Consider the following 14,251-nt stretch of genomic DNA (forward strand, 5'->3'; position numbering starts at 1 on the left):
CCTTGGAGGTGCATTTGAAACGTGGGGCAGGAGGAGGTGGGATCTGGAGGGACACCGTAATAAGGGATTAAGCTAAGAGTCAGCACGCTGGAGCGCAGGGACATGGTGTGAGACCCAGATCATTCGAACTTCATCTCTCTGAGGCTCAGTTTTCTCATCTGTAAAATGGGTTGTTGTGAGGGCTGTATGAGGTAAGGGTGTTCCTGGAAGCGCCCCATCAGACACTTGGAAACACAGTCGCTACGGTTTGGGTGGCTGCGGGGGGCCCCAGACGGGCGTGTCTGGGTTCAGCGGCCGGGTGGGCTGCAGGGGCACCACTGCCCCCTGTTGGCGGTCCTGGCCAGAGCGTCCCCGACCTCTGACAGGCGGGGCGACCCGGCGGGCTGCTAGTGCGCTGGCCGCCCTCAGTCTGCCCGTCGGCTCGCTCTGGCGCCGCGTCTGTCCGTCGATCGATCCGCGGACGCCCGCCCCACGCTCGGCGGGTGGGCTCTCGGCCCCTGGATCTCGCGGGGCGCAGACTGCATGGTAGGTGAACGGGATGCCGGCGTGGGCACGGGCGCGGCTGGAAGAGCGCGCAGGCAGGGTCTCCCCAGGGCTGTAGGGATCGGAGGGCGCGTCGGGACGCCCCCCTTCCCGGGGGACTCGCAGCCTTCTAGCGTATTTCTGTCTTTTTGTCGGCCACGCACGCCGCGGGGCTGGGGGCTCCGGTGCAGCGACCTTTCTCGGGGGAGTAAGGGAGTAAGGGAACCTCTCTCGAACCTGGGTTGGCGCCTGCGCATTCCCAGCTCATCTCCTCTGTCCCCGCCCGGCTCCCGCAACAGCCGGCGTAGGGACTGCGGGTGCGGCGGGCGCGGGCGGAACGTTTGAGTGGATGAAGATGCCCCCTGATTCCAAAGTGCGGGGATTAGGGGTAAGAGAGGCAGGGAGGCTGGGGGAGGCTTCTGGGTGGAGGCTTCGGTGAGGAGAAAGATACTCAGGATTAAGAATACTTGGGATCTAGGAGAGAGACGGACCTGAAAAAGAAAGTCGAGTGGTAGGTGCGCAGGTACATGGGCCACGGGAGCCCCAACCCCCCATCTGAGGACAGGAAATGGAGCCGAAAAAAGAATCGAGGGAGAGGATCCAGGAGCCGAGCCTGAAAATCCGCAGTTGCTCCGAAGGGAGGGGAGGTGGTGGTGGCGGGCTTGGGGAATAGGCTCAGAAGGGCAGCTCCTGATCTTTCGCACCAAGACACATGCCCAGTGGAATCCCGTTCAACCCCTGCCCCATGTCCCTTAGACTGTCCTTCCCTTGCCAGGTGGGAAATAAGGATCATGTCACTATGCACCGAAGCTGAGCACCTGAAATGTGTCAGGCACACTCCTGAGAACTTTATTCTTTCATTTAATCTTCCCAGAAACTATGAGGTAGGCTCTACTTACCCATTTTACAGGTGAGGAGACTGAGGCACAGTGAGGGCATGTCACAGAAGAGGATAGCAGAGCTAGCATTTGACCCCAGGCCAGTCTGTTTAGTTCCATGGCCTGGTTCCTTAACTACTATATCTGGTGGACTGGCAAAGAGATGGGAGCTGGAGAAAGGAGAGGGAACCCCAGAGCTGGCAGTGTCAAGGGTGTCAAATATTCCTACTTCAAACAGTTCAGGTGATAGAAAACAGAAACAAGGACCAACTTTTGGATCAGCACCATAGTTTTTGGCCTTTTCACTGCCTTGCTTGATCCCCACCATGACTCAGTCCTCACAGTGAGTTGATGTAATCAGGCCCTTCTGTGCGTCAGGCAGGCCCTGTGTCAGGCAGGCCTTTCATGTCTTAAATTCCTGGATCCTTGTAATATGGGAACAGCCACAGAGAGATCACCATGCAAATAGTCCCACAGTTGGAAACTGGGGAGGCTGGATTTGAATCCAGGCAGCTGCTTCCAGAGACCTTGCTCTTAAAGACCGTGTGATACTGTGCATTGTGCCCATTTTACAGATGCCCAAACTGAGTGTCTCTCCCAAAGTCCATGACTTGAAAGGGGAGAGACCCAAAGGGTGACTGCTGATGGCATAGCCCATGCTTGAGCGTCTCCATCACTGTTCAAAGGTTTCAGTAGATCGTGAAATTTAAAATTGAAGTCCCACTTTTTATCATTTTAAAGATATACTTGTTCTTGTTTTTTTTTGGCCACACCGCGCGGCATGCGAGATCTTATTTCCCCAACCAGGGATTGAACCTGTGCCCCCTTCAGTGGAAGCACACGGTCTTAACCGCTGGACTGCCAGGGAAGTTCCTAAGATGTACATTTTTAAGATGAAATTGTGATGCATCTTACAATGGATGGCGGTGTTTTTCCTTCTCAGCGGCACACGATATATCGGCCTTCTTGGTGTTGATGGCATCTTTGGTTTGACGAATAACAACAGAACCAGATTCCCTGAGTGACTTTTCTGGGTGTCTCTCTCTCTTCTGTTCCACAGGCTCCTCTCTGCCTCAATTGCTCCACCCTCCCTGGAGACAGGTCCCTGGGTACAAGGACCCCGGTGCCCTGCAATGGCAGCAGGGCCCTGGGGCCCTTTGACCCCCAGGACTTGAACCTGACTGATGAGGAGCTCAGACTCAAGTACCTGGGGCCCCAGCAGACGGAGCTGTTCGTGCCCATCTGTGTCACGTACCTGTTGATCTTCGTGGTGGGCACCGTGGGCAACGCACTGACCTGCATGGTCATCCTGCGCCACAGGGCCATGCGCACGCCCACCAACTACTACCTCTTCAGCCTGGCTGTGTCGGACCTGCTGGTGCTGCTTCTAGGTCTGCCCCTGGAGCTCTACGAGATGTGGCGCAACTACCCTTTCCTGCTGGGCCCCGGTGGCTGCTACTTCCGCACGCTGCTCTTCGAGACCGTCTGCCTGGCCTCGGTGCTCAACGTCACTGCCCTGAGCATAGGGCGCTACGTGGCCGTGGTGCACCCACTGCACGTCAGATCCGTAGTGACTCATGCCCACGTGCGCCGCGTGCTTGGGGCCATCTGGGGCCTCGCCCTGCTCTGCTCTCTGCCCAACACCAGCCTGCACGGCATTCGGCAGCTGGACGTGCCCTGCCGGGGCACGGTGCCCGACTCGGCCGTGTGCACCTTGGTCCACCAGAGAGCCCTCTACAACCTGGTCGTGCAGGTCACCGCGCTGCTCTTCTTCTGCCTGCCCATGGCCACCATCAGCGTGCTCTACCTGCTCATCGGGCTGCGGCTGCGGCGTGACCGGCTGCTGATCCGCAGGCAGGAGGCCAAGGGCAGGGCCAGGACTAGCAACGGCCGCAGGCTCCAGCTGCTGCAGGATAGGGGTCGGACACAGGTGACCAAGATGTTGTGTAAGTGTTGCTGCTGGGAAGAGGGGTGGAGCCAGGCACTGGGTATGGGGCTGGGGCTTCCAGGGGCCTGGGGGAAAGGGCCGAGTGTTTCGGTTTAGGGTGGAGGCTGAGTGTGAGGTGTGGAGTAACCCCCCCGCCCCCACTCCCCCCGTGTGTGCGTGCATGCACTGCATGTGTGTATACTCTTCTAGATTACCCTTGAGAAAGTGACACTGGAGGTAAATGCTAATGGTTCATGGCGGGATCAGCTACATAATTTGTGGGGCCCAACGCAAAATGAAAATTCAGGGTCCCCTGTTAAAAAGTCATTAAGAATGTCAAGACAGCAATAGTAGAGCAGCTGTCTTTTTTTAAAATAATTAATTAATCAACTAATTAATTATATTTATTTTTGGCTGCGTTGGGTCTTCATTGCTGCACACGAGCTTTCTCTGGTTGCGGCGAGCGGGGGCCACTACTCGTTGTGGTGTGGGGGCTTCTCATTGCGGTGGCTTCTCTTGTTGCGGAACATGGCCTCAAGGCACGTGGGCTTCAGTAAGCTGCAGCACACGGGCTCAGTAGCTGTGGCTCTCGGGCTCTAGAGCGCGGCTCAGAAGTTGTGGTGCACGGGCTTAGGTGCTCCACGGCATGTGGGATCTTCCCAGACCAGGGCTTGAACCCATGTCCCCTGCATTGGCAGGCGGATTCTTAACCACTGTGCCACCAGGGAAATCCCAGAGCTGCCGTCTTGAAGGTTTAAAGGTCAGGGCTCTGTGCAAACGCACAGGTGGCACCCATGAAGCCAGCCCTTGTTCATGGAACCAACCACAGACAGGGCAGAGGCGTGCAGCTAGGCTCCAGGATAACAGAGCTGTTCATGGGCTCTGGACCCTCCAGGTCTCTCATCTTTGCTCCCAAATATGTTTTGGTTCTGTCCTTCCCTAAGTAGCCTGGGAGGCAGGACCACAGGCACAGAGTTCCCCTTTCCTGAGGAGCTAACTGTCCTCTTCCCTTAGTGGCTATGGAAAATCCCAGGGAAGGATTCTGATTGGTGGGCTTGGGTCATGGCCTGCCACCGGGCCAGAGTGGCAGGATGCTGAGGTAAGCAGCCCCCACAGACCCACATGGGGATCCGGGGGGAGCAAAGTTCCCAAAAGAAGGGGAACAGGGTGCTGGAAAGGCAAGGTAGTGAATTTCCTGCACACCATGTCTGTGGTTCCCTGGGGACCAGAGGAAGGATCATGATCTAAAAGAGGTGGTTGGAGGCATGTTTGTGAGGGTCTGTGCACAGAACACAGGAGAATCAGGGCAGAAGTGTGGATTGGGGCCGACCAGGGCACGCCCAGCTGGCTTGAGGCTCTGGAGCTTACTGTGGCCTAGGCCTGGTGCTTTTTCAAAAACAGTGGCCCTGGGGAAACCAGGCAAACTGATGCTAAGCCAGTCATTGATTCCCTCCCCATCCTGCCCTGTCCCACAGAGCCTGACTCAGGTAGGTGGGGTGAGCCAGGGCAGGACAGGGCTGGTGAGACCTTGGTCAAAGCCATGGGATTATGGCCAGCTAACTGGGAACTGCCCCATTCCCAGAGAGAGACTCACTCCTCTCCCCCCACCAGAACAGTGTCCCAGAGCCTATGGTCACTTGTACAGCCCCCTAAGATGGGACTGACCTGGAGCTCTGTGCTTGCCTCCTGCACTGCAGACCACCTGCCCGGGTCTGCCTCTGCTGCCTTCTACTGCCCTGCCTACCCGGGCTGAGTCTGCTCATCTGAGATGGCTCTCGCGCTGGGAAAGTGGGGTGTTTCCTTAAGGCTGCCTTGCTTGCTGGCCTGGGGCTCTGGCTTTCTTCTCTCCCTCCTGCTCCTGTCTTGTCTTTCTGAGGGCCTACTGTGCATCAGGCTGTGTGCTGGGGATGTAAGCAATGTTCTGATTGAAATCCGGGATTAAGAGGAAAACCACGCTGGAATGTAAGGGGGAAGACACTGCAGGGGAAGGATTGTGAGCTGGAGATGCAAACATGAGAAACAAGAAACAAAAATCAACACAGACCTGATAGCAAAGACCCAGGGAGGGTAGGGTGAAAACCAGGGCTGGAGGGAAGCTCTGGAGAAAGAGTGAAGGATTGGCTGGCCTGGCCTGCCTTTTACTGGGGCTTGGGGTGGGGCTGTCGAGGAAAGGGGAGGTAATGCAGGGCAGGATATTCAGGGGCACCCAGGAGAGCTGGGGGCTGGGGCTGGGAAGGCTTATAGGGCCAAGACAGGCAAGTGCGTGGTGGCGGGGGGTGTTTGTCTCGCTCTCCCTGTAGCTCCCTGGCTACTGCTGTCTGACCACGGGCCTCATCCTCCTGTTCCTTTCTGCTTATGCATAAGCGGGCGTGGCCCCTGAGTGGCACCCAGAGTGGGCCTTAGCCGCACTGTGTCACGCTGGGGCTCAGCATACACAGCTGTCACTTAGGTCCAGTTCCACGGTGAGAGAATCGGACCAGGCCACTTTGGCCCGGGTGTCCACACCGGGTCCAGGGCGCACGCCCACTGCCCAGTCGGTGACAGTGGCGAGAGCAGCCTCTCCTATAGGGGTGTGGCCAGGACAGGCAAACTTCCAGAAACCTCCAGATGGACAGTGGGTGTGGGTGGCTGGTGAGAGGGGAGAGGAGAGAACAGGCTCCCTTTCTGCCCACAGTTGTCCTGGTCGTGGTGTTTGGGATCTGCTGGGCCCCGTTCCACATCGACCGCCTCATGTGGAGCCTCGTGTCCCACTGGACCGAGGGCCTGCACCTGGCCTTCCAGTACGTGCACGTCGTCTCCGGCGTCTTCTTCTACTTTAGCTCGGCCGCCAACCCTGTGCTCTACAGCCTCATGTCCAGCCGCTTCCAGGACACCTTCCGGGAGGCCCTGTGCCTGGGGAACCGGTGCCGCCGCCACAGATCCCGCCGCAGCTCTCACAGCCTCAGCAGGGTGACCACGGGCAGCACCCTGTATGACATGGGCTCCCCCTGCAGCAGGGCCCAGCCCCTGGCTGAGAATGATGGCCCAGAGGGGTGGCAAGAGACGGACCCCTCCCGAGAGGAGCCTCAGGCAGCTTCACCCTGAGGGGCCAGAGGGCCACGCCCAGCTTTGGGGACCACACCTGCCTCCTCTGCAGCATGTCTTTGTGGCCTGTCCCCCTTCGTGCCCCGTCCCCACTTCAGCCTAGAAACCCTGACCAGCACCTCAGTGATCCTGCCCCACCCATGGATCAGAAGGACTGTAAGGTTGCTGTCTGTCCTCCAGACTCTCAGGTCCCCAGTTCCAGCCCTTCCCCTGGAAGGGGAACATCGTGGTCGGATAACTGCGCACCGCAAGACTCTATCTGGGGAGATAGAGTCTCCCCAGCCCGTTTCTGACGTGTTTCCGTGGCGCCCTTCCTTTCCTTCCCATTTCTTGCAGAGCTTCTGCAAGATCTGGCCCATTCTGTCCCTCTCTAGCTCTTGGCCTGCACCTGGGATTCTGACCCGACCCCCTCCCTGGCCCCCAGTCGGCTTGTTTTGCTCTGGGAGCTCCACCCGGTGGAGCCACTAGGCGGCAGGTGTGTCAGGGATCCAGGAGACCTGGCTCCGGTCTCAGCTGAGCCACCGGTCACCTGGTCCCGGCATCAAGCGAACTGCCGCGCCTTACAAGCCTCGGGCCCTGCTTGCAAAATGAAAGGGGCCATGACATTCTAGAGTGCCGCGCTTTGGCACTTTAGCTGTGGTTTTGTGCGCGTGCCTAAGTCCCTGCTTGTAACGAAACAGATCCCTCAGATTAGCAAGGCGGAAATTACTCTTTACATCCTCACTAACCCCCAACCCTTACTCCCTCCTTGACCTCTACAAGCCTCCCACCCCACCCCCTCGAGAGCCACTCAGGGAACATGCTTCGCTTGTCCTAGAGCAAGTGAGGCTTGGCACCGGCCAAGGGACTGTGTGTGAGCAGAGGCCCCTGCCTGCCTCTGTTTTCACCTCCTCACAGGTTGGCTTGGGGGCCTGAGGTGAGCAGAGAATTGGGCCTGACTGGCCAGAGGATCTCTGGGGGCGAGAGACATGGGCCAACCAAGGGCAACGAGTGACTCCGCGAGAACTGCTTGGGACTCAGTGAGGTGAGAAGAGAGACACGTGAGTCCTGAAACGAAGCTCCATCCCGAGTCCCTGTGGGTAACTGGGTGCTCAGTCAGGACCCAGTTAATGGCCAGAACTTGTCCTGCTGCAGCCCCTGACCTGTCCTCCTCCTAAGAGGGGACTGCAGCAGAAGGAGCCCTGGCCTCCTTTGCGGGGAGCTGCAGGACACCCAGGGTGCTACAGGTTCTCCCTGCAGACTCTCCACAGCTCAGGCCCCAGGTCCCCTGACTGCAAAGTGGAGAAGATTGTACAAAAGTGTCCTGGAGTTTTTGAAATTCAGTTGTAAAAATAATACATACTCATTTTAGAAAAATTGGAAAGTACAAATGAGCAAAAATGAAAACAATTTAAAATAATTAAAACCCACCCTTGCTAGGGGATGGGGGAGGGGGAAATAGAGAGTTGTTTAATGGGTACAGAGTTTCAGTTTTTTAAGATGAAAAAGTTCTGGAGATTGGTGGCAAAACAATGTGAATATGCTTGAACAATATTGAATTGTACACCTAAATGGTTAAGATTTAAATTTTATATGTATTTTACTACAGTTTTTTTTTAAAGAAAGGGTTAAGTCTAAAGGAAAAGAAAAAATTAAAAAGCCACCCATAGCTTTACTTTCCAGGGTAACCACCACATATAAGACAGGATGGGGGGATCTGAGAAAGGAGCTTGTGAAAAGAGGCTGTGCAGAGCTACGAGTGCCCAATGGCACCTCTGAAATGAGCTCCCAGGCGGCCTTGGGGTGTCGTCGGGGGAAGCAGCTGAGGCCAGACTTCAGGCTGGAGCCTGCTGTTGTCCCCAAAGACAAACTGGACTCCCCAGGGCCTCTCTTAAGTGACAGAGACGACATGCTCCTGAGGCTCTGGTCAGTATTTATGAAGGGGCTACTATGGGCAGAGAAGCAGCGGGCAGGTTGGGGAAGCAGGGGATGTGAGTTATCAGAAGGCCTGGGCTCTGTAAATTTGATGTCTCTCAGGTGTCTCCACGGCATGTCAGTGGATAGGTCCCACTTGTCATGAGTCACTGGTTACCATGGAAAGTGGAAGCAGCAGCAGTGGGCTCAGCCCTGGAGAAGAAAGGATGGAGGTGGAAAGGCCAGCCAGCAAGATCCCACTCTGTCCTGGAAGCAGCATCCCCTGCAGCTCGCTCTTCTGCACTGGTCAGGGGGGCAGCAGCATTCCTGAGTGCTCAGTGCTACTCCCGGGACAGGAGTCCTGGCTCGTCTGGGACTCGGGTCACCTCCCGTCCGAGCTCTGGCTGCAGTCACACAGATGTCTCCTCCTCCCATGTTCGAGAGTTTGGGCCCGCTCTACTTCCCGTCTACTCCACTCCTGCCATTACCCTGGGCGAAGCTGACGTCCCCGTGGATGGCCCGCCGCTGCCCTGGTGTCAGCTCCTGATCTCTCCTGCAGCTCTGGAGGCTCTCGTCCACCGTGGCCTTTTGGCCCCTTGGTAGCATCCTGCCTCCCAGAACCTCTGGGCGTCGTTCCATCTCTGGGAGTGTGAGCTCTTTGGCCATGATCACCTCCTTCCTGCTCTGCTGCTTTATAAATGATACATTTATTCTTTAACCTCATCTAACCTTCCCAGTTCTCGACCACTCTGCTTTCTCCCCATCCATCAGCTTCCTCTCATCTTCACTTCCTTTCTGATGGGTCCTAGATCCCACGGTCCATCACACACAACCCTCTCTGCCAGTATTTCTGAGGGCCAAGGGGAACATACTGGGATCACCCTTTCCTTCTCAGAAAAAAGGCTTATTTTCTTTGGGAACTCACCAAGATGAGTCTCATCAACAAACAAAGCTGCATTTGCCCACCCTTCCTTCTGTGAAGTACCTGCTCAGGAAATATAAAGTGTGCAACACTTCACATCTATTCTTACATAGTCAGATGGCGTTTCCAAATCAATCCTGACACATGGGAGCCCATCTCATTTTGTACACTTCTTGGTGTCTCCCTTTTCCCCATCCTTGTCTTCTAGTGGGTCCACCGAGTCTTCTTTGTTCCATGTCTTCCCTGTAGAGAGGAGTTGCCTTTTTGGAGGGCTTCCTAGTATTTGCACTCCCTTCCCATTGAGGGGGATCCCTGTGTGTGTGACTCTTGGTTTGAGACCAAGCCCAGGCTCCTACCACAGAAGCTGAAAGGGCTCTGGACACCGCATCACTGACACCACTGTGTGACCCAGGACTTGCACTCAGGCAGCTGGATGGTCTGACCTGGGACTCCCACTGGGAGTGATACTAAGACCCATGACAACAGGGGCAGACATGTCCAGGGCAGCAGTGCTAACAGCAGCATCCCATGCAGGCTGCTCCCGGGGCCCCTGCTGCCCAGCCCGCCTTGGCTTCTGCCCATTTTCTCTGCCGGTTTTTCAGCCTTCTTGTTGTTCTGAGCTACTAAGAGCCTTTCAATAAATTCCTTTTTTGCTTAAGTTGGCCAGAGTTGTTTGCTGCTGTTTGCAACCCAGAACCTTAACAGATCCATCTACCACTGCTGTGAAGGTTACACATTCTGCTTGTTCTACTAGTGGTTGTCTTTACATATTTTTAAGATGAACAGATATTATCATTGTTTTGAAACCCCAAACTACAGTCTGTAATACTTAATCATTCTCCTCTCTCACTCTGTTTTTAAAACTTTTTTTAAGAGGCAAGAACGATGAGGACACACTTAAGGAATTTGATCCTAGAAACACATTTACATTTTTCTAACAGTCTAATCCTCTTCAGCACAAGAACTTTAGTATGCTTCTTCTGACAAAGCAGTAGGGTATAAAGGTGGTGAGCAGGGACTCGAGTCAGGCTGCCTGGGTTCAAATCCTGACTCAAAAGTCAGACTGGCCTTAGGCCAAAGTCAGACTGGACTGAAAGGCACTGACATTTCTAAACAAAGGATGAGCAACCTGCCTGCACACAAATAAGAGACTCAGAGGCCAACACTGAGCGCTGCATCCTTCCAAACAGTGTCCAGGTTCCTAAGTCTACGAGGTTTAGTTTGAGGATGGTAGTTACTGAGGTAAATGTCCCTTTGTGTGGCCTCTTTAAATGCAACACCCCAACTTCACCTTCTTTCAAGCTTCTGCACAAGGCAGGGCAGGACAACTGGGGGGCTGTTTAGGAATAGAGGCCACGGCCCAGGTGAGGGACAGTGGGGATCCAGGGAAGGCCGTACCTGGCTGGGTAAGAGTGCCCTGGCTCAGGAGAGGTGGCCACAGGCTAGAGCTAGGCTGGAGGGCCTGGAAGCTGCTGCCACATTCTCTGGAACATCTACAAGAGTACCTGGGGTCTTTTAATCTAATATTCAAGTAGCTTCATCAGCTCTGAGCAGTGTGGGTATCATTCATTCAGCTAACATGTACTGAGTACCACGTGCCAGGGACCGTACAAGGCTGGGAGCGGGGGCATACAAGTGTTCTGACAGCTGCAAGTCTGGGGGCACAGAAGAGAGGCAGCTGCCCCAGTGGAGGGAAGGTTTCCAGGAGGAGGCGATGCTGCTCAAAGTTCTGGGAGAAGGGGTTGGACTGGCCTCTGAGCTTTGGCCAGGGAAGGGCGGAGCAGCTATAATGACAGTTCCACCAATACTGAATCCAGGGGAGGGGGACCCTAAAGGAAACAGGGGCCGTCAGGAGGAGGAATGGACATTGGACAGGCAAAAACAATAGCAAAGCAGACTGCGGTCCAAGTTCTTTGCTCTCATTCTCTGGACTTCCCTGGTTGCTCTTCCTGGAATTTGCACTTGGAACCTTCCCTCCAGTCTTCCTGTCTGTCTGGCCTTCATGCATAGGTAGGATGTGTTTCCATTTCAGTAAATTTGAAAAAACAAAAAAATGAAGTATACAAATAAACTACTTTTATTCCCAACACCTAAATTAACCACTATTAACATTTTGGCAATTTGATCCCTGTCATTTCCCACACATATACCCTCCCCTCATTAATGAATAATACACTGTTTTCAATCGTTTGCTTTGTGAGAGAACTGCCTTGAACCGTCTGGTACAATATCCATGGTTACGATGGACGGATGAAGCTGACAATACCCAAACTGTGAGATCAAGTTTACCATCACTAGAAGTGGTGACTTAACCAGACATTAAGTGCCTCCTAGAAGGATGTAACAAGTACACAAAACCAACCATAAGTCTTGCAAAAAAAAAACTGAAGCTGAATGTCAGGAAGCTCCAGATCTAACTGGCAGTTTACAAGATCACTGCGGATGGAGGAGCGCGTTCAAGACACCTCGGCGGTGTAAGGCAAATCTAGCATAAGGACAAATTCTATAAGACAAATGGCCTGGTTTCTTCAACAGATAAATGGTATTTAAAAGGAGGTTTCTATTACAAAGTAAAAAAGATTTAAAAGATGTATCAACCAAAGGTAATGCATGGAAATGTTTGAATCCTAATTCAAACATGCTAACAGGGCTTCCCTGGTGGCGTAGTGGTTGGGAGTCCGTCTGCCGATGCAGGGGACACGGGTTCGTGCCCCGGTCCGGGCAGATCCCACATGCCGCGGAGCGGCTGGGCCCGTGAGCCATGGCCGCTGAGCTTGCGCGTCCGGAGCCTGTGCTCCGCAGCGGGAGAGGCCACAGCAATGAGAGGCCCGCGTACAGCAAAAAAAAAAAAAAACAAAAAAACATGCTAACAGCAAAAAACAACAAACACGCTAACAGCAAAAAGGCATTTTTGAGACAGAAAACTGAACACAGACTAGATATTAGATGATATTAATCCTGATAGCCTGTATCAGTACTTAATAAAGTGTTTACTGGCAAAATAATAGGATGCCTGGGATTCACATTAAAATACTCAAGCCAAAAAAAAAAGGGAGAGAGGGAGAGCAAAACTAAAGTGGGGCAGGGAATAGCTGAAAAAAGAATTGCAAAAATACTGAAGTGATTGAGGTGATGGGTAAAAAGGGATTCATTAAATTATATTCTACTTAATAATGTATGCTTGAAAATGTCCATAATAAATTTTAAGTTTGCAATAAAGATTCACATATCTGTATCTTCAGCAGCGTGATCCCTTATCTCTAGGTGAGAAAAGTGGAATTCCTCAATTTAAGGAAGGAGAATTTTTACCTCAACAGGAAGTCACCAAATTTCTCTCCAGGTGTTTGTAATGAGGGGGTTCAGGATATGCTACCCCAAAATACAGCCCCTTGGCATACTGAATATCTTAAGCCAAATGCATCGGTAACACAGCAGGTGCAGAGAGGACTCTGACCTTCCCCTGAAGCAGGTCATAAGACCCTCACGTGAGAGGTGCTCTCCCTCTACCCAGAGGAAAGAAGCATTCTTTTCTCCAAGACTGAGGAACACCAAGACCACACTTACCTCACACTTCTTTCCTTACTTTCAAATTTTGTGACACCCTCTACTCTTCATCACATCTAGCAAAACACTCAGGTTTAACCCATTCTTCAGGTCTTCATTTCCTTATGAAGGTTCCTGTGTCACATCAAACTGTATGCTTTTCGCTTGCTAATCTGCCTTTTGTCACAGGGCCCCAGCTAACAATTTAGACAGGTAGAGGAAAAAGATATTTTTCCTCCTCCACAGTAACAATTTGCCTTCTCACCAGTTTCCCCACAATCCCCAAACACTTGTTTGATGTTTTAATTTCTGTTAATCTGATGATACAAAATAGCATTGTATTATTGTTTTAAATGGTATTTTCCCTGTGGTTGTATAGCTGAGCATCTCTTCGTTATCTTTTCGTGCCATCTAAATTTCTTCTGAAAACTACTTTTCATATCCTTTGCCCATATTTGTTTGCCGATTTTTTTTTTTTTTTTTAACTTTTGGCATGTGGGACCTTAGTTCCCTAACCAGGGATGGAATCAGCCCCCCATGCATTGGAAGCGCAGCGTCTTAACCACTGGACCACCAGGAAAGTCCCTGTTTGCCTTTTTCTTATTGTAGTTTTTCATACTCTGATACTAACTTTTTATTATATATGTTACAAATATTTCTTCCCAATTTGTTCCTTATATTTTAAATTTGTTTATAGAGACTCTTGCACCCAAAGGTTTTAAACTGTAACATGGCCAAATCTGTCATAATTTTTTTGCTCTGTCATAATCTTGCTGTGTCTTAAGAGTGACATTCATATTCCAAGTTCTTATTACAGATTTTAATAAGAATGCTTCTTACTTTTTGCCATCAAATATTCTACATTTTCAGATAAGGTTTATCTAAAAGATATGTATTTTTCTTCCTTTAGTCTCTTAGTTTGACATTATTAACTTACCTTGCGCCATCTGGCATTCCAGAGATAAATCCTATTGGTCAATATTCTTTTACTATATTCAGTCAAGTACCAAATCTAAAATACGTAGGCAAATCGTTCTTCTCACTCTTCTTCCTCCCCAATCTGGGACTTTCTGAAGCTAGGACAAAAGCAGGGCCCCTTACTCAGGGTCACCCTTCCCCACCCCTCAAAAACACACACATGACCCAAAGTGCTCATTTTCAAATCCCAATGTGGGTATTATTCCTAGAATTTTGATCCCACAGGGCCTAATGGTGCTAATGGTCGTTAAGAGACAACATATTAAAGATGGCTTAATTCAAAGAAAATAAGAGACCATATTAAGTAATTGAGGATGCAAATCAATGGCTTCGGACGAGTTCCTTAACCTCACTCTGTGAGCCTGGGAAACCAGTAACCGATTCTAAGTCACAGATTTGTTTTGAAAAGTCCATGATAAAATGTATGAAAAGCAACCGGTATAAGGCCTGGCACAAAACAGATATTAATGTTTTAGCTGTGACCATTACTACTATCACTAACTG

General features: G+C 52.0%; 1 protein-coding gene across 1 annotated transcript; it reads left to right on the forward strand.

Annotated features, from left to right (window-relative positions):
* The first annotated feature begins 400 nt into the window (after positions 1-400).
* Positions 401-9,884, forward strand: NMUR1 (neuromedin U receptor 1). Its single transcript, XM_067740239.1, has 3 exons — positions 401-525; positions 2,461-3,346; positions 6,002-9,884. Exons 1-3 carry the CDS (start codon positions 523-525, stop codon positions 6,409-6,411), a joined length of 1,299 nt encoding a protein of 432 aa, XP_067596340.1. The 5' UTR covers positions 401-522; the 3' UTR covers positions 6,412-9,884.
* Positions 9,885-14,251: the final 4,367 nt, after the last annotated feature.

This window comes from Pseudorca crassidens, chromosome 6 (assembly GCF_039906515.1).
Source record: "Pseudorca crassidens isolate mPseCra1 chromosome 6, mPseCra1.hap1, whole genome shotgun sequence".
NCBI lineage: Eukaryota > Metazoa > Chordata > Mammalia > Artiodactyla > Delphinidae > Pseudorca > Pseudorca crassidens.

Bases quoted from the DNA above. Each gene is read 5' to 3' on its own strand.
- NMUR1 (XM_067740239.1), top strand. The intron at 3,347-6,001 runs GTAAGTGTTGCT...TTCTGCCCACAG, and splicing joins ACAGGTGACCAAGATGTTGT to TTGTCCTGGTCGTGGTGTTT.